Genomic DNA, 20,192 nt, shown 5'->3' with positions numbered 1-20,192 from the left:
ACACCCCCTCCGGCACAATCCAAGTCTCTGGAAGCCTGGAGATCCTAAATTGATTTGAAAAGACATTATTTACACACTCAACAGGCGGCTGAGCTCATGCACCCACTTCAGAAAGGTGCGTGCGTTTAGAAGCTACAGGTCAGATTTCAGCTTTAAAAGGGGTGTAAATAAAAAAAGGTCACGTAACTTTGGGATCTCGGGGGTTCAGGAGACTTGTATTATGCTAGACAAGCTGCATGGAGCATTTTCTTTCTTTCTTTCTTTTTCGTCAAGTCAGCATCTACCTCAGTTGTGTAGTAGAATGCTGACTTCCCAATGGCAGTAGATAATGAGTACATTTTAATTTTTGGGTGAACCTATCCTTTAATATACCAATGCAAAGTTGAGACTGTCTGTTCCTGTGTTTACTCCATCAGTCCCCTGAGAGCCTCGTCCACTTGTCCAGATACAAACCCGCACACTTGATTGACACTATCGTGGTGCTAAATGCAAGAATAGTCCAATTTGCTTGACAGAGAGCCAGAGTCCTCGTCTAAGTGCGCAGTTATACGAACAGGCTCGGAGCTGCGTGGCTCTGCCCAACTGCCTCCACTTTACATGAGTAAGAGATGCTTAGGCATCTCTCAGGTCTCTCCACACATGCTCTGTTCTCTTCTTTCTCATTTTAAACAACACACCCTCACAAACACACAACTCAGGAACACGACAAACATGAAGCCAGAAGATTTTGTGTTTATTGATAATCAATAGACAGTTACATATATTAAACAAAATGGCAATGCCAGGCAATTGCAGAAAGGGTAGCAAGGTCATGTAGCTCCTCTGGCCACCCTCTCTTCGGAGGTGTTGAAAAGGCAACGTCAGATAACAGCGGCACACAAACCTAAAAATATCCCCCCTCACCCTCCACCCACACTGGAAAGGGAGAGGGAAACGGGTCGGAATAATCTGCTTTTCCGGGTCTTATCTGAAGAAAGGCAGGGATGCATGCTGCTCTATCTCTGCCAGTGTGATCGCTGCCACTGCTTTTCTGAGCTTTTCTGCTCCGCTGCAGACCGGAGCCAAGCGAACACGGGCAGAGATGGAGGGAAGTGTGCAGACTCTTTCTTTGAGAAAAGTTTTCTTTTTTTCCCCTTCGGGTTTGCACGCCGACTGAATAAAACATACGTAAAGTGCACATGTACAAGCAGAAGCATCGTTCTGATTTTCCAGCTACTGAAACACAAGCCGAGTGACTGCAGTCGGCTTGTGTCAAAGTTAAAATCCATTTCTATTCTGTTCTCCCATAAAAAGGCATTCAGTCATTATTAAGCAGTAATAAATTAAACCTTACAGTAATTATACAGTACATGATTATAAATAACAATAACAACATGTGTGTTCAGTCTTTGTGACTTCATGATATCAGGTCAAAACAACAGTTAGTGAGGAACATTTGCAGACAAAGGCATGTTTGTTTTTTGAATGTCCTAATATTGTTCCTACAATACGCATCCTTATATTAGAGTTTGATACTACTATTGAATAATAGTAATTGATAGTATGTATACCAATATATTATTGTTTTGAGGACATGCATGCCAATAAAAGCCTGTTGAACTGACATGAAAAGTGCACTTGTTTTGTGATTACCAGATTTTACACAAATTCTGTCTAGTTATTCACCTTTAAATTTTATCATATGTGATTTTCCTTTCCTTCATTTTTTCTGTCTCTAAGATCCCGTTGTCTGTCACACATAAACATGAGTTATACTGCCGTCAGCACTCACACTTATCTGCATTCACAGCAACATCTGAAACAAACTGAGAGCCACTACTTTTTTCTTCATCTTCAGAATCTGTGTGTGTCAAAATTCTCCAAATCCACAATTCAATTTGGTTTTTCATTATAAGGCCACGATTCAATTCGATGTTTGGTTTAAACATTTTTTTTTCTCCAGAGCATTGGTTTCATGTCCTGACAACCGTCATTTACATTTTCATTTTTGTTAAAAAGATATATGTAACTGCGATATATAACTTATCTAAATGTAGCACACTTAAGGCCCCTACAGACTGGGCTGATGGTCGGCTGTTAGGCTTTGTCAGGACAGTCAGTGAGTGTCTGAGCTCTAGTCAGTGCAGTGTGATCCGCACTGCTGGCACCCGACGGCCCTTGTCGGAGGCTTTTTGGCTGATTCAGCATGTAGAATCGGTGGCGGCTGGTCAGTGAGAAAAATCACCCTGACCTGCTGTTCAGGTAAGCAAATCAGTGCAGAAAAGAGAAATGGAAAAAGAAAGGCTGTGTCGCTGTGTTATCCATGATTTCACCCATTTAGTGCAGTTTCTCCTCATTTTCCTCCTCTGCCTCTTTGCCAGTGCCATCTGCAACTTTTTATCAGACATATTCTTGATTAGAAGCAACTATATAAGCAAGAGCTGTGTCAAAGAATGTTTCCTAATCATAACAAAGTTTTTTATATCTGCAGAGAAGTATTTCCTTTAACATAGGTGCAGAACGTACAAGCTTGTTGGCTGCCAGCTGTAGTGCTAGCGGTGCGTTCAAGTGCAGCTTTTTGGCCGAGCTAAAGTAGACACGAGGCAACGCAACAGTCGGCCTTTGTAGCAGCTACTTCTCTGATGTCAGTTTGGTGTGTAGGGGCCTCAAGGCCATACGGTCAAATTTAAATTATTTATTTATAATGTAATAACAATATGTCATCATATTACAAACGACTACTTTAAAACAACAATTTGAGTTTCCTGCCATTTCATTTCGCTGACTGAGAGTGAATGCTTTTGATTGATTTTTGATTTTGAAATTGAGAAACCCCATTGTAAACGTACACACACACACACACACACACACACACACACACACACACACACACACAGTACAAGGCGTTGTATACATGAAACAAAACCATACGGGACATCTTCCACAGGAATGTATAAAAGACTAGATCATTATAGTTGTCCACCTCCTCTCACAACTGATTTGATTAAAAGTAATGCACAGCATTGTCTTTTGTGCACGTGTTGTGCATCCTCTTTTCCTCTATGATGAACCACAATTTTCTAAACAAATTATACACTGCATGGAACTACAGGTCTGCAGGTTAATCTTCCTCTTTGTGGACAGTTTTCCCTCTCTGCAGCGTGTCAGTTAAGCAAAGTGAGCGGTCCACATTCCACTGAGCAGATACTCGAATGTAATGTGTGTGCGTAATAAGACACACGGCATTCAGACTTGTTTAAATCATGGAAAGCACTGTATGCAGGAAAGGGAGAGCTCCTCGGACGGTACCTGGTCTACAGGAAGGGGAACAGTCTCTTCTTAAGGATGTAGAGAACTGTGGCGAGGAAGAGGGCGAGTGCCAGGAAGATGAGCAGTTTGTCAGTGAGCTCTCGGCGGTTGTACTTGGTGATCAGTTTCCTCCCGAGCTGGATGGTCCCCGTCATGGTCTTAAACTCATCATTGGTCTCTTGGATTGTCCTTGAGGAGGTTGCTTTAAACAGGAGAGAAGACTTTCTCAACACAAAATCGACTTATCTAAGTGGACAATTTAAGTATCAGTCGTATATAAAGTATAAAAAGGATTATTAGGAATTTTGCTTAACACACTCTCCCTCTTTAGGTCGGGTTTCCTTCACTAACCTAGTGATGTCATGGTGTCCTCGCTCTGCTGAACCTGCTGCGCCATCATCCGGCTGATGCTCATGAGATTCTCTGTAATGTCACTGCTTGTCTGAGCCAGGCCCTCTTTGGTCATCTTCCTAAGAAAGAGATACAAAACAAGACATACTGATGCTGAATGATATAAATGTCCTTGTGCTAATTATCCTATAAGAGGAGAGTAAAGATGTAAAAACAATGTAGTTTTACATACAGCTGATATTATCTACAAACCTCTCAGTTATTTATGAGACTGTTTGGGACACATTGTGAGCTCACCTCTGCCTCACAGCACTATCTGCTCCATTAAGAAGTGCCTGCTTTTCCATGTTGTCTATGGACAGTTTGCTGGCCAGGTTGGCTTTCCTCCAAACTGTCTGGTTACTGTTAAAACAGCAGTGATAAAAAAATAAATAAATCATAAAGTAGATAGTAGAAAATTTTCACATGCTTCTCCCCCACCAGTGAGGCAGAAAATATCAACACAAAAGTGTGATGAACTATACACAGTTCACATTAATAAAAGTCGGGGAAGAGTAGAAAATTCCAATCTAAAAGGCGCTACCTCAGCATCTGCTTTCTGTGGCCCTCTACCTGAGCCATCATAGCTTGCTTGTCTGACTCTTTATCCTGCTCCAGAGCCATCTGCTCGAAGTCCTGTCGAAGAAACGCAACAAACGTTTTCTGAGCCATGTGTTACAATAAAGCCAAGTGCATGTTCTGTCACGTTTGCAAAGATTAGAGCCTGAACAACATATCGGTTGGCCAATATTGGCAGAACACAGATGTATCGGTTATCAGTGTACAGGTGGTCTTATATGTGCCGAAATGAAAACCTTTTTCAAAGATTACAATGCAGAAAAAAGGTGCTTCAGTAATCTACAATTATTAAATTCACATTTAAGCCTACTGCTTCGGTGCACCAATGTTATTTTAGACAATGAAGTTTAAACATCCAGCCTATTTTCCCTGTCTGAAAATCACATTTTAGGGTTCACTGCAAAAAAACTTTACTACCTTACATCTGGCCCCAAATATCAAGTATCAGTCGGGCACTAGCAGAGATATTCACAAATAACTTTGCTTACCTGAATCCGCAATCTGAGATTGTGGAAACTTTTTTTCACATCTGCGTTCAGCTCCGTCAGCTTGCTTTGAGGGCCTGTGCACTCAGTAATATCCTGGTGAGACATCAAAACAAGGATTAGCTTCTGTATCACTATAATAAGTGAAGTTACTGGTGTCAACATGAGGCTCTCATTTGTGAGGTAGAGACACGCTGCTGGACGATACATGCTCTGACAGATTGAGCTGTTCTCTCAGGATTAACACCACTGGAGGGGTTGGAATAATCTGTTTACATGGGCTACCAACTGTGGCAGAAAATAAAGCAACTCCAGGCCTGCAATGACTCAATTTCTTGATAATTCTTCATCACTTCATTATTAATTGAGCTATTGATCAGTTTTTCATTATGATCAACTGCTTGTTTATCATCTGTAAAATGTCAGAATAGACAAATCACATTTTCCTACAGTCAAAAAGATGTCTTCAAATTCCTTTATTTCCCCTGATGACCCATTAAAAAGCCAATGGTGTAAAAACAGAGAAAAGTGGAATCAGAAAATACTTGGAAATATTGCTTCAAAAATGACTTCAACCATAAACCAATGATCAAAATGCTGTATTCATTTTCTGTAATGGGTTTATAGATTTATTTCAGCACTAAGTAGGGGAAATAAGCTTTTTTAAAAACAGCTATAAACTTGAACTTTGATATTAAAAAACATTGCATGGGCTAATATTAAAAACAACATGACAATTTAACAGAGAACGGTCTTTCTTATTACAAGCATGTTTCTGTCTAACTGGAAATCCGCTTTAAAACGATTTCTGTCGACATAAAAGAGCTGACGTTACCTCTAATTATCACCATTTTTTAGTTTTTCTGTTCTTTTGCTGACATTTCTTACATGTACCACTTCTTATAATACCCATAACTTGGCGGTGAGCATAAATTAGAGTTAATGTGGACTGAGACAGAGATTTCATTGAGCACTTTCACTTCGCTTCACTGGCAGCTCATCATGTGAGCGCGCCTGTCGGTACACCGGCTGCCTGCGGCTGAAAGCACAAACGTTATGATGTAGCACAAAAGCTATCACACAAAAACACGATTCAATTCACTGACAATCTCCGGAACCAGCGTGTCGTAACACAGCACTAAGTAATCTTACCAAATAAATATTCGCACCTGGATGAGAGCTTTGATTTCCAAGTCATATTTGAGTATTTCTTGTTCACATATTCGGACGTGGACATCTGAAGACGCCATGTTGCCAACGTAGTCGGCTCGAACTACGGCAAGCGAGAAGCCGGTTTTGAGCTTCGACTGTCGGCTTGGGCCGTACAGCCACACTGATGCATTTACGACATTTAAAACATAGCCTGTATTTAACATTATATAAATGTATAATAAAATGTTTTTAACTATATAAAAAACAATTAATATATTAATTGTAATACAGTCAATTAAAATTTAAATATTTTTTAAAATAGCCTATATATACCTCAGTGAGTATTTCAACATGATAATAGCCCTTTGAAGATATATTCGGTGAGTGAAAAAAAAGGTATCATGAAAATAAAATATATATATATAAAAAAAAACATTCTTTATAGATCAAAATTATGAGGAGCAAATACTTTATCATCAAAAACTTGATTCACTTGGAAAATCAAGTCCTAATGTTTTTGAGAAAAAAACCCCCAAAAGTGTTGGATCAACCCAGTTGAATATTAGTTTATTAATCAACAACTACTGAATGGATTTACAGCCATCACTCATATTACCAGACAGAAAGACATCACATCAAACACACTGCACATCAACGCTTTAAGGCAAGGTCATTCATATTAACAGCAGCAATAAACACAATATACACAACAATTAAAGCGGTGAGCAGCAAACATCCATTGGTATGCAGCAGGGTCAGGTCCACTCCTGCGGAGAGAAATTACAATAAACACAGTTTTAGACAAAACTAAGCCAGGCAATAACATCCATTATCTACAGGCCACATCTAAGTACAGTGTCTATGTATATGCTGCACAAAGGTAGGTAGTTACCTGCATGGTCAGGAGTCCTGGGAGGGCACATTATGCCCAGTGATAGCTCAAGTACCAGATGACATCAGTGGACAGAGAGGGCCCAAAAAGTGGGTTCAGCTGGGCCAGAATTGCTATCAACCAGCTGATGGACAGAGAGGATGTTTAGATCACATGTGTCAATACAAACCAACTCACATCTGTCAAAATGAGTGATGTAGGTCATTTCATTTTCTCTAAACATTTAAACATAATTCTGAATTTAGGCCCAGGTCCAGTTGTTAGCATTGGTCTACACAGGCTTTGGGAAATTACTAAGCTGCAACACTACTTGTACTCTGCACTCTGTCACTCTCTGACGTGAAACATGACACCATATGCACACTAGCACCTAATTGTGAATATAAATAATTAAATAGGAACAAAGAAATACTACATCCATAACAGTACTAACTCCAATGAGAGGCTTTTTTTATTGTGACAGTAACTTACACTAACGTAAACCCACTGGTGGAAAAGAGATACTATATTATTTTTTATTATGTTTATAATTAGAGCCACAAAAGATTTTCATTGTCAATAAATGTGACATCTTCAATTTAGAGCTACAAAGGTTTGTGGTCTAATGATCAAAAGAAAATCAATTTCAACCATTTTGAGAATCGCTTAATTGTTTCAGTCTTTTTCAAGAAAAAATGTCAAACATTCACTGGTTCTGGCTTAAAAGGGTTTTCTGCTTTTCTTTCTAATTCATGAGAGTAAATAAAGATCCTTTGGGTTTTTAACTGCTTGAACAAAATAAGCAATTTCAAGATGTCACTTCAGGCTCCTCTAAATTGTGAAGAGCATTTGTCAATATTTATTGACATCTTATAACAAAACAAATAATCGATTATTCATGAAAATAATTGGCAGATGAATCAATATTAAACTGTTACTCAAAGCCCCACTTCAAATATCTTGTTTTGTCTGACTAACAGTTCAAAACCTAAAATATTAATGTAACCATAAGACAAAGTTCTGACAAGGGATAGTTTGGTTTTTCTGCATGACGAATCACTTAAACGACTCATAGATTATAATGGATGCCACACAATTTCCTCCTAATGGATTAACTGATCAATAATTCAAGCTTTTTATACGATAGTTCAGTCACTGTGGCTCCATCATTTTGATTGATTATGTCCTATAAGTGCACATATGTGTTTTTAAAGCACAGGCTGCCTCAACATGTGGAAGAAATCCTGGTTCATTTCCAGAATAATGATACTTACAACAGGTAGCAGCAGACTGCAGTTAACACCAGCATTGTGACTATCACTCTGTGGGAACAGGAGAAATTATTGAAGTCATATAAAAATACTTATACTCATCTAATGACTGCATGCATGGTTTTAAAATACATCACAGGCCATATCATTAACATGGACTGATCTCGTGATGTGGGTGACAGACGGGAAAATAAGGGAAGTTGCATTAGGAACATTTTCCAGAGATGAAGTGTATACTTACTCTTGAGTTAGGTGTCTAAATATAATGAAACAGACACTCTAGACTTATTGTAGATTGATGTAAACAACTGCAGCATTAAAGAGGTCATACAGATTAAGTTTGTTTCGACTCACGCAGACGGAAGAGCTGTCAAATTAGCTTCAGCTAGCTAACCATTACTTTTACTTTACAATGCTAGCAGCGAGCAGCTAACCTCGAAACTTTTGAAATAGTTCAAGTAACATTGATAAACTTGTTATAAAAGCATGTCCGCTTTAAACGCTGTATATCAAATGAGAGTCAGGGGGTAACAAACAATAAAAACTTAGCTTCCAGCTGGCTAAAGAAAAAGAGCTAGCTAACAAACTCACCCTCTGTTTGGTCCTTTGGGGATGAACCAGGGCACAACTCCTCCGACAATACCCCAAAACAGGGTCATCACAGACATGGCGATCACAAAACTTAGTTCCGCCATGGTGGGTTTTGTTTTAAACTAAGATTATATCAGAAAACAAACTTTTTGACTAACTTCAGGACTGTCCAGCTGCCACACACACAGACCGACAGAGAGGCAGCTCGTGTCACATGACCGTCAGCCACAGAGGGAGGAACCAGACTGAGCTGCACCTTCACAGCAGTGCTTCATTAATGGTGGTTACAGGTTTGAACCTCCTGAAAAGATGCAACAGGGAACAATCCGGCCCTTTTCTTTTGTAGATCAGCGCACTATGTCATACATTATCACAGTTATACATGAAACCTTGTTAGTTAGCTTGTAAAACATTAAGATTATGACATTTCTTCTTGATGAATAACATCATCTGTTCAAGCAAAGATTCAACTTGACAGGCTTGTTTGGTAAAGTTGTGTATCTCTGAGACACTTACTGGACATGTTTGAAATGGACATTTAAACCTACAGTTGGAAACTTTCAGACTGTGGTAAAAAAGTGACACCTATTGGTCATTTAGTAAAATTACATGAGCACCACAGAGGCATCACCAGTCTGCTGTTGTTTAAACAAATGAATGTCAATTTCAGGCTAAATGGGTGATCCATTGCATTTCATTCAGGCAATCTGCAAATTCAACATAATGTCTATGAAATTCTGTTGTTTCTATGCATAAATCACTTTCTCCTGGGTGTTCGGGCCTTTCCTGACCCATCATGCACCTCTGTGTTATACAGGGTGTCTGTCTACATCTGTAAGCGTTGCAGGTTTTATGTAGGAATATGGTTGTTAGTGACTTTTTAAATTTACATAAACAGTATTAGGTTTCAAGATTTAGAAATGTGGACTTTCACACAGAAGGGCATGGCTCAGTTTGATTCAAACAAATTAAATAAAAAGTTTGTGGTGGTTAAGACTTTACTTACTCAAATACAAGACACTTTAATGGTCCCAGACTTTGTTTTTAAGACATTTTAGACAATATAAAAGGACCTGTGTTACCGTTTTTCAATGCTGGTCCTGGATGTTTGAAATCTTTCCCTGCTCCAACACGCCTGACTCAAATAATCAGCTCATCAAGCTGTGGTGAAGCCCAATTCATTTGAATCAGGACAAGGATTTAAAAACACTGCTCTATAGCATGCCCACCTCAAACAGAAGAGCAGGATACAGTATCCAAAATGAATTTCTCTGAAGGGCAGCCAGCACAAATTCATAAATAAAAACCCAGGCCTTTGGCTGCTGCAAGATAAAATGTGCACTGGATTAAAATAGAGCACTATAATGTGTTTTTCTGGGGTCTGTACAGCCCCAACACAATGACCCAGTTTTCTTCTATGACATTTGACGTACAGTACAACAATCATCGACTTATGACTACCTCAAATAAGGTATGCACTTCTGAAATCACTTCCTAAAAGAGATGTAACATGCAAAGACAAAATCATCCCGACTCCACAATTAAAACATGAGACAGACACAGTATGGTCCATTTACACAGTTTATTGATAGCAAAAGATCATTTTTACTCCTGCATCTTCTCAATGGTCTCCTCCTTGTATTTGCCCTTCTCCTTTCCATCAGCGCGAGACTTGGCCTTGCGCTCCAGGATCTTCTTGCGGTCCTTGTCCAGCTTTAGCCTGGTGATGACCACCTGCAAAGAAAAAAATGGGTTAGGAACCAAGCCATGAAACGTTTTGTTTGCAGTGGTACCAATCACGTGAAGACAAAGTATTTCTGAGAATTGTTACCAGTGGACAACAACAAATACACAATGTAGAAACCACAAAAACCCTAACAGGCATCAACGTTGGCTTCAGACTATGAGAGGAGTCACAAAAGGCCTAACATTGTTTGATAGTAATTTGGCTTTGAGTAAATTTATGTAAGATTTCATTACATAAGTTGCCATCGATTGAAAGTGACCCACTACTGCCACACTGTCCTGACAGCACCAGTAAAATAACCCTTTTCTCTGCAGGGCCACAGCGAGAAAAGTGCAGGTGCAATTAATTACATAAAAAATGGCTGCACTCCATTTGTGTGTGCCAGTTCCAGGGACCCAGGTGTGGTGCTTGCTGCCAAAAATCATATGACTTGCCCAAACACTAAACTGGAATGGAAACCCTCATTATTGCCATTAGATGCACCTGTGCCTTCTGTTACAACATGTCAAAATGTCTGAAAATGGACTACTAGCTCAGTCAAATGCTCCACTACAAGTATCAACACTGCAGTTTGCTTTGGCCAGGTCTCATGTACCTGTGAGAGCACTGCACAATGTTGCCGTTTAGTTTTCATCAATCACAGCTGGGCAACCGTCTCTGGACAGCTTGCTCACAGCTCACTGTCTACAGCACAGTAATGCTTCAATTTGGTCGGTAAAATAAATGAATCTGCCAGATTGGAAAGAGGGACAAACTGGAGGAGAGGCAGGTGTGCTCCAGTGGGTTGAACAATAAGATCACAGGGGAGCATTTGATCCAACAGAACTTTTTCACAGCAGACATTCTGACTTGAAGGAAAAACAGGCGTTACTAATAATAATAATGCAAGCTCCAAACTGATCAAGTGTCCCAGCAAATCACAACAGTGAGCCAACATGTACAATATCAAAGCTGTGAAACTGAAGCAGCTATATGGAGCTCAGCCACCATTAATTTAACTTTTTACACTTTATGACTTTCCTTTTGAGACGTGTCAAAACGACTTTCATTAAAGGCTCCACAAAAGCTCTATAATAAATACCTTAATGTAAGAGCTGTAATGTACTGCATGAGATTTTAGTCATTCTCTGGTTTTAAGGCTATATTTTAAAAAATGGTAGTGGAACAGGGCATTAAACTGACATTTCTCATCAAGATAATGGGACGCATGTAACACTAAACTGAAGTCTTAAGAGCTACCAGTAATTCTTCACATGGCTGTTCTAATGGATTGCATTACAATGTACAGCCCATTACACTCAAAACTTTTAAACAACTCTTCAGAGACATGGAAACTTTGCTTCCTGTCAGTCATATATTCAAATATCATCTGATTAACTTGATCTGTACTCTGACTTTTTGATTAAAAGAGGTCTACCTTTAGTGAACTACACCAATATTTTGCAGTTATACAAAAAGATATTTAGCAAAGGAAGTCCATTTAACATTGCTTTATCCAGTCAGATCCATCTAACGCTCCTCGTTTGTTACTGCCTTCAAAATATTAGTCAAAAAATGTGTGCAACTGCGTTATGATGAACAATTACCAGGTAAGCGCATTAAAATACAAGATGGAGAACACAAGGTCTCAAGTCTGGATTATTTGATGGACTAAATGGAGGCCACCATTTTGCTGCTTCAGAGAAACCACAAAGACACTTTCTCAAACACAAGTGTGTAAATGTTGTGGACAAATCAAAACTTCTCCATAGAACCCACTCAAATACAGCAACATCACTAACTGCAGCCTCAAAGATCAGAGTTGAAAATGACAGTTAATAAAAACTTAAGAGTACTTGTGTATCACATGTCTTTCACCTTGTGTATACACACACACTAGGTTAAAACAATGACATTAAGTGTGGGCCTTCATTTTTCAATCTAATGTTAAAGGACAACTCACTACAGGTAAATGTTGCTTACACCTGCACTGCAGACTGCTTGCAAAAGTCACTTTTACAACTTCTGGCCCATGATAAAGTTTCTCTGGTACTCTATTCATGGGAAGTGGCGTTTACCACTTAGAATTGCACTTAACAGTTTGTGTGGCAACCTTAATTTCACTTCACATCACTGAGATGTCAAAAAAGGCACCAAACAAACACAAGTGTCAGTGTCGACAGGTCCACATTCAGCTTCTTGGTATTGGTTTGCATCCATTGACCTCTGTGGTGTGACCTTTAGTGTGCACATTTATACGACTTTTTAACTGAGGTGCAAATGGGGCTCACCTTGCTGGGGTGGATGCCGACATGGACTGTGGTTCCGTTGGCCTTCTCTCTCTGCACACGCTCGATGTAGATGACGTACTTTTTCCTGTAGACCTGCACCACTTTGCCGATCTGCTGGCCTTTGTAGTGTCCACGGACAACCTGTTTGTACACAACACAAGCAAGTCAAGTAAATGAAGCGTACACTTCTTATGCCAATTATGTAAAACTCTCAGCAAGTCACACTTAAGTACCTGGACTTCGTCATCTTTGCGGATGGGCATGGACCTCACGTTGTACTTCTGCCGAAGCTCCTTGGACAGGGGGGAAGACATGATCTTCCTCCTGATGTGTGAGGGGGCATTGAAGTGCCTCTTGCGGTTCTTGCGGCGGGAGGAGGTTACAAATGGATTGAGCTTCATGATGCTGTGAGCAAACAAGGAACACAGATCATTCACAAGTTAACAGCATTTTCATGTTAAAAACAATGCAGTTCAATGACATATTGCTCTCTAAGCTGCTGAAAACGTGAAACCAGCAAGCACAGAGTTCAATGGAAAATGTGGATACGTTAGCAAACTAATGCTAGTCTCGAAACGTTGACAGCAACTCGAGTTTTAAGTACATTGCATTCATTGTTGTCCTCATACCACCTCTCCTGAAACACAACAAACACTATACAACTGCAACTACATGTAACACCTACATTTACAGTAGGAATATAGCAGCTAGCTCGCTAAGGTATGGCTAGTCTTCAGAGGTGTATGCTAAGCTAGCAAAGGGACGCTACTGAGTTAGCATAATATAACAAACTGGTTGAAGCGACGCTATTAGTGCCAACATTGACCAAGTGTTATTGTCGGGCGACCTACCGACTATAAAGAAAACACCGTAACTATAAAGAAAGCCGAGTATTAATCGCTAGCACCAGGAATCAAGCACCTTCACTAGCCGACATGCGGATACCGACAGAGTTAGCACTGGGGACAAATACTCAGAGATTTTAATTGTTAATCTATCATCAACATGTGTACAATATCGACAGTATTTTGATTGTGATAATGTTGACGAGGTGTTTAGACTGTTACAGGGATATACAATGATCCCGAAGGCAGGATGGATAGTGATAACTTTGGTGAAATTATCTGCTAAGAATTCTTACCCTGCCGTTTGCTCCTCTATGGCCGGCGGAAAAGAGACTCTCGTAGTACTTCCGCTGGCATTAGTTGACACTCAAATCTCGCGAGATGTCAACGGAAAGTGCATTAAAAAACGATATTAACGTCCATATTCGTAAACATATGACGTAAACAATTACAGTAAGTTGAATAAGACATTTTAACATGTTAGGTAAAGATAATTGTTGAATATGACACATTAGGCGATTTTTAAAAAAAGCCTTTCGTTCATTTTAACGACTATTTTACGGCCAGCTTTTTTAATAATTAATAATAGTTCATAATAATTCATAATAATGACATTTACGAGTCGTCCTTTCAAATAATGCACAGTGGCTGCCCCTCTGGGTTTGTTTTTGCGCCGTTCTCGCTCTGGCTTGCTGTCCGGGTGACATGTTGTCACAAGATGGCGCCAAACCCAGTTAATCAATAACATGGTCAGCAGTTGGAAACAAGTTTTGTCTATGATTCATCAAGTTTTGGCTCGTGTGCTCATGTAATGTTTTCCTACTGCTGAGGACAGCGAACTGACACTGGTAATGTGCTAAAACACACCCACGGGACGACACAACACGGTGACAGCATAAAAATGTGTAAATTCTGGTGAGGCCGGATTTTTATTTTTGATATCGTTGAAATAACACTTATCATCTTTACCGCCATCATAACGGGCTGTGGATGCTCTTTTCTGCTCCAGTAAGTTGTCACACAGACATGAGGGGAGGGGGTGTTTACACCGGCGGACCACACATACCCTGACCTCCCCTGTGAGAGGACGGAGGAGACCTCCTGTCCTGCTCTCACTCCAACAACTACACACGGACTGAACTGCCGACACGGAAGCGGAGGCGCTGACACCGTGCGCTGTTTCCTCCCCGAGCCCGGCGCGCAGTTTCCCCGGAGCCAGCCGCCTGCCTGCCTGCGCTGTCTGCCTGCGAAAAGTGATGCTGTCATAGCCCCCTGCGCCGCGGACAGAGAGCCTCTTTCCCCTCCCGCACCCCTCTGGTTCCTCTCTGGCTGGCTGTCGCGGCGACAGTGCGGATGTGGAGCCCGCAACGCAGCGCTCTTCAGCCGTCGGCAAGCATCGGAGAAGAAGATGAAATGTTTTTCCCGTTACCTCCCGTACCTTTTCCGCCCTCCGAGCACCATCCTCTCCTCCACTTGCCACACCGAAGGTAGGGTGGGACGCCGGGGGGGCTGTCACGGGCTGTGAGTTGCCTACTTTGAGCGTGTGACATGAATGTTTAGGCTGCTCCTCTGGTCCCTGACACACGCAGGACCACAGGCTTACATGTGTGTGCAGAAGTTAGGATGGTCCAATTGTTGGGCTGCTGCTAACACACTGCAGATTTGTCACTGTGCATGAAGTTGTGGGAGCCATTCTCACATCCAGAGATGGGGGAGATGTAAATATCACTGATGCAAAAAGAGGATTTTTAATGTGTGTGATTGTGTGTGCATCTGTTCTGAAGAGCAGCACTCCTTGTTTCACTCGTTTCCTTCAAGCCAGATCCATCAACACGGGCCTACGGCATGCCAAGAGAGACCCTCAGGTTGTGGAGTTGCATGACAAGTATCATTTAATGCCCCTTATTATGTGTTTTGATTTATTTTACCCTGCCATCAGACAACATGCACGGCAGCAGGCCTTTCCGAGACAATATTAGACTCAATTCACCTGCAGTTCACTCAATATAGAGGATGGAGTCTCCTCAAAATGGCCAAACCTCCACCCCTAACCTTTACCAGTCCAAACAGAGTTATCTCCACAGAGTTGTGCATAGTCAAAATCTCGAATTGAGTGAATTGACCCCAGCCACGATGGCAATAAACGAGTTCGTAAGAGCTGGGCGATTCATCCTGCTGATTGTGCTGTCAGACGGGGCAGCCCAAGAGGGTCTGAGTGTTTGTATAACCAGCCATTTACTAGGTCATAATGTGGAGACTGAGCCACTGCATTATTTAGCTTTGCATGGTTGCCCTCCTTCCTGTGCGCGCTCTGCCCTCAGCCCTCTGGCACAGGAAGGAAGATAGCGCGGTACAATCTACAGTGGAGTGGTCAAAGCCAGGGCCCTTCACAGCCTGTAGAGATGACCTATATACTGTATGTATTCAGTAGGCAGGAGGAGGAACTGAAGGGTGTTTACGTATGCATGCTCACTCAATCACTCACTCACTCATGTACTCTTCTGCTCCATCACACCCATTAACTTTCCTTTTTCCAAACTTTTACTCCCCGTCTACTTCTCACCATCCTCCTGAGCATTTTGATATTGATTTGTCTGATAAAGCTCTTGTAAGGCTAAAAAATGAATGCCCCTACCCTGCAAGGTTGAAAAGTGAATCTATATTTTTTGGGACAAAATATTGAATATAGTTTACAAAAGACCACCAAACTCTTTATATTAACATTTCTTTGTGTTCCACTTTCAATTTAATGTGTCGACAGCGCTGTGCTTAAGGTCTGGTTAGGCTTAGGCCCAAACACCACTTGGTTAGAGTTGTCCCAGTGTCTATGTCACAAACACGGCTGGAAGAAATCCCCGGTTTTCAGCTAAAGTGGTCTTAAACAGTGGTCGTCTCAGCCTGGTGTCACGCCACAGATATTGATAGGGTGTGTAGTAATGGGACAGCAAACGTTTTTATGAAGGATCACGATAAAAACACTCAGGGTAAGTTGATCGTGGTGAATTTCCATTACAGGGATAATTGTGGAAATCTTCACATGAATAACTTGAAAAACCTGTCTAGCTCACTAACGTACAGTCCTATGTAAATTCACGGGTTATTTTGAATTTGCCACAAAGGGTGGAGCCCAAATCTCTTCCATAATCCTGATGACAGCCTAATGGTTCTTATGAAATGTACAAACGTAACATATCTGTGGTTTGCAGAACTGTACAATGCTAACATTTTATTCTGGTGACTGGGCTGAACAAACAACAAAAGATTAAATGCATTCACTATCTAAAAATAAATATCTTAAGAACTAATTAAGGGGTTTACATCAGTCAATTCTGTGTATCAAGACACATTTAAAGTTAACTAAATGTATCATCAGATTGTGAAGAGGTAACTGTTTTGAGTTCACAGTCTGGACTGCTAGCTGCACTGCTAACTGAGCTAACTAGCTAATGGCAGCTACAGTTAGTAGCAGTTAGCGGTGACTCCAGTAATATGCTGCCCTTTCTTTGGTTTTTAATATGAATTTGACAGGTGGCCTATTGCTATGACAACTGAACAAACTTGAAAACGTTAATAAAGGTTTGTCTTGGTAAAGCCCTCTCTCCAAGGCCAAAAACATCTATTCTCATGCATTTTCTTGTTCATATCTCTGGCTTATATTTCTCCATTTTAACAGCTGCTTATGCTTTCTTCACTATACACTGTCTGTTTAAAATATATAGTAGGTCTGCACAGTTGATCAAAATATCCAAATCGGTTTTAAATAAAGGTAAAACACGTGACAGAAAGCATTAGAATGAAGTACTGTAGTGCTGCAGAGATGCCCTGGTCTACAAATCTTGTTCTCCAGATGTAAGAAAACATGTTTGTTTGTCACATCATCACGATTTTACTAGTTTTTTTAATCAAAATGAAAATTGTGATCCAAAAATGATCATTGCCACTAATCGTGAATCATATCACAATCATAATCTCTGCCCTAATATACAGCCCAAAAGATTTTTCGCCATACAAAATGTAGAGATGTACATGTGAGCTCCTAATTTAAGAGGTGAGGTCAACAAACACAATCTTCCACTCGCTCAGACCGCCTCAGCCTGAGATAAGGGAGTGGTATAATAGAGGAAATGATAGATCAGTAAATGTGGGGCTGCAGAGCTCAGCCACGGTAATATGATACAGGATCCCGTGCTGCTCTCTGTGTGAAGAAATATGAAACAGTTGTACGCGGGAGTAGAGTGAGAGACGTTGAATCTCGTGTTCTGGATGGAGGCCTGGCGGGGTTGTGATGACACAGCAAACGACCTTGGAAATATGATGTGAATAAATGACACAGGCCGTCTCTTCTGCAGGCCATCTATGTGTTTAGAAAAGTGAGCGTTTGTGCGCACGTCAGTGTGCGCTCGCATGGAAGCGTACGCCTCAGTGTTTGTTTACGCCCGTGTTTGCACTTCCTGCCGTGACCTTGTTGCTGCGGTTTGCCTCTCCATTAGACCTGCTGGTCTTGAGGAGGCTGGTGGGTGCACCGCTGTGGTCCTTCTTGTTCCTCTCAAGTCCCCTCCCTCCCTCACTCCCTCCCTCTCACCCTCCCTCCCTCTCTTCAACATCTCCCAGCATTCATGTCTGCTCCAGCTGAGCAGAGTTCACCCCAGGGAAGATGAGTGTGCAGTTACCATGTTAGTGGAAAATACATTATATAAGCCCTGCACTGGACCATATTGTGTGTGCGTGTGTTCCCTTTGTTTATCTGGGCCGTTGTGGAGAGCAGTGTGCCAGCATCACTCGGATTCACCTGGGTCCAGTCTCTGAGGGATGCACAGCCAGCTTTGAATGCCTGTGTCTTTTTTAAACCAGTGTGTGTGTGTGTGTGTGTGTGTGTGTGTGTGTGTGTGTGTTTGGGGCCCTGTTTGAGTTTGCATGACTCTCACTGTGACTTTTATGTATTTTTTTCTCTTCTTCAGTCCCCCTGGTGTTCTCTTTTTCCCCATTTCACATCAGTCTGTCAGTTCTGGTGTGATGGATTAAGTCTTAAAGGTTTCAGATGGGTGTGCGGTTGTATGTGCGCCTCCCTCTCTGCTGTCCTTCGTTTGAGTCAGGGAAAAATATGCGTCCCCAACTGACACCTCGTCAAATCACACGCTGCCATCAGTCAACGCAGGCCTGTCCTGCTTCTTCTTCTTCGTCGTTGTCCTCCTTCTAGTTGCTGTAGCGTCTGAGGGTGACTCTGTGATATATTATTTGTTTGAGTGTGACAGAAAAAAGCTGAATCGAATGATGAATATTTAAGATTAGATCTGCCACAAGACAGTCTTTGTGATTAATGACTATAGTTGGCATTTGTCATGTTGTCTGGTGTTTGTGTGTGTTCGTATTTGTGTATCTGCGCGTTTTGCATTCTTGCTCGGTTGTTTTATTTATAAGGAGAGCAGTGAGCTTGTCATGGCAGTGCCTGAGGGGAACTTCTGTCGGCATTTTGACATAGCATGACACCAAGTTGGAGTTTTTTTGGTGCGTATGCTGGTGTGCAAGTGTGCCGTTATCATGCGTCCCGTTGTGTTGTTGTTATCCTGACAGACACCCACTTCACAGCTCAGAACACACTTCTCGCATTCGCCCCGTCCTTGCATGCCACTGGGGACACACACACACACACACACACACACACACACACACACACACACACACACACACACACACACATAAGGCTTCCACACACTCACACACACGTGACTGTTTCAGTTTGGTCAGCTTTTCTCTTCAGAGGGTAGAAAAATGGGAGAACGGGGAACAAAAGGGAGCTAAAAAGGATACCAGAGAGAAGGAAGGAAATGAGAAAACCACTTGTCAGTCCCCCCTAGTTTAGTCCTCTCTGTTCATGAGCTGCTATACTTTATGCTTTATCACTCTGACCAGAAGTGTGAGATGTTGAGAGAGAGGACTGTCCTTCAAGGAGTAGCCCACTCTTGTGATTGTATCACACTCCCATAATAAAGTTGGTGGACTTGCGAAAAAGGGACTAATAAAGCTGCAGCAGAGATATCCTGACTTGTAGTGTCTTGTGTGGGTCGAGGTCCAAAAACACTGGACCCCACATTTCCAAAAATGCACCTGAATAGCCCTTTTTTTGTTTGAGGCAGTTTTATTTTGATTTTTATTTAGAAGTGGCATTTCACACAAAAATCGTGTTGGTTGCTCTGAATGCTTTTAACTTTCATATGCAACCCCGGTTTCAAAGAGTTGGGACCTTGTGCAAAAACATAAATTAACCAGAATGTGATTATTTGTTAATATTTTTTGACCTATGCTCAGTTGAAAACGATACAAAGACAACCTCAAAAATGTTGGTGAATGAAGCAGGTAAACCTGTGTGGGCATCGTAATCTAGTCCCTGCCTCTGTTGGTTTGGGTGTCTGTGTGATGAGACCTTGGCACTTACGCGCTGGTGGTAAAGCTCCTCACAGGTATGTGAAAAGCAGTGGCTGGCAGCTACATGTGTATTGCATCAGACATTTGCAAAACATGGTCTGCAGTACAGTGTGTACCCTCCTGAGGCTAACAGTTAGCAGTGACAGGGAGTGTAATAGGAACTGACCGCTCTGAAATGGGGAGAGAAATGCAAATGAAATGTCATATTTAAGTATGCGTCATCGTTGTAGACGGTTTAGGATGAAATGTGGTCGGATCAGATACTTCCAGTCATCACACG

General features: G+C 41.4%; 4 protein-coding genes across 4 annotated transcripts in view; 1 reads left to right on the top strand and 3 right to left on the bottom strand.

Annotated features, from left to right (window-relative positions):
- Positions 1-712: 712 nt before the first annotated feature.
- bnip1a (BCL2 interacting protein 1a) lies at positions 713-5,994 on the bottom strand. The gene is made up of 6 exons (XM_084353037.1): positions 5,912-5,994; positions 4,746-4,838; positions 4,223-4,314; positions 3,937-4,041; positions 3,640-3,758; positions 713-3,490 (listed from the first exon to the last, which is right to left on the bottom strand). The coding sequence occupies exons 1-6, from the start codon at positions 5,990-5,992 to the stop codon at positions 3,294-3,296; spliced, it is 687 nt and encodes a 228-aa protein (XP_084209163.1). The 5' UTR covers positions 5,993-5,994; the 3' UTR covers positions 713-3,293.
- Positions 5,995-6,433: 439 nt separating this feature from the next.
- On the bottom strand, positions 6,434-8,872 carry atp6v0e1 (ATPase H+ transporting V0 subunit e1). The gene is made up of 4 exons (XM_084352650.1): positions 8,628-8,872; positions 8,040-8,087; positions 6,787-6,910; positions 6,434-6,661 (listed from the first exon to the last, which is right to left on the bottom strand). The coding sequence occupies exons 1-3, from the start codon at positions 8,729-8,731 to the stop codon at positions 6,817-6,819; spliced, it is 246 nt and encodes an 81-aa protein (XP_084208776.1). The 5' UTR covers positions 8,732-8,872; the 3' UTR covers positions 6,434-6,661; positions 6,787-6,816.
- Positions 8,873-10,195: 1,323 nt separating this feature from the next.
- Positions 10,196-13,894, bottom strand: rpl26 (ribosomal protein L26). The gene is made up of 4 exons (XM_084353038.1): positions 13,786-13,894; positions 12,878-13,049; positions 12,645-12,785; positions 10,196-10,361 (listed from the first exon to the last, which is right to left on the bottom strand). Exons 2-4 carry the CDS (start codon positions 13,043-13,045, stop codon positions 10,233-10,235), a joined length of 438 nt encoding a protein of 145 aa, XP_084209164.1. The 5' UTR covers positions 13,046-13,049; positions 13,786-13,894; the 3' UTR covers positions 10,196-10,232.
- Positions 13,895-14,252: 358 nt separating this feature from the next.
- ppp2r2ba (protein phosphatase 2, regulatory subunit B, beta a) overlaps positions 14,253-20,192 on the top strand; it is a 49,795-nt gene continuing 43,855 nt past the window's right edge. The window contains exon 1 of the mRNA XM_084353033.1: positions 14,253-14,976. Coding sequence (XP_084209159.1) covers positions 14,898-14,976 — 79 coding nt within the window. The 5' untranslated portion in view covers positions 14,253-14,897. The remainder of the gene's footprint in view (positions 14,977-20,192) is intronic.

Source organism: Pagrus pagrus (assembly GCF_965226575.1).
Source record: "Pagrus pagrus genome assembly, chromosome: 5".
In the NCBI taxonomy this organism is placed as follows: Eukaryota; Metazoa; Chordata; class Actinopteri; order Spariformes; family Sparidae; genus Pagrus; species Pagrus pagrus.
This window is presented reverse-complemented; position numbering and strand designations above follow the sequence as displayed.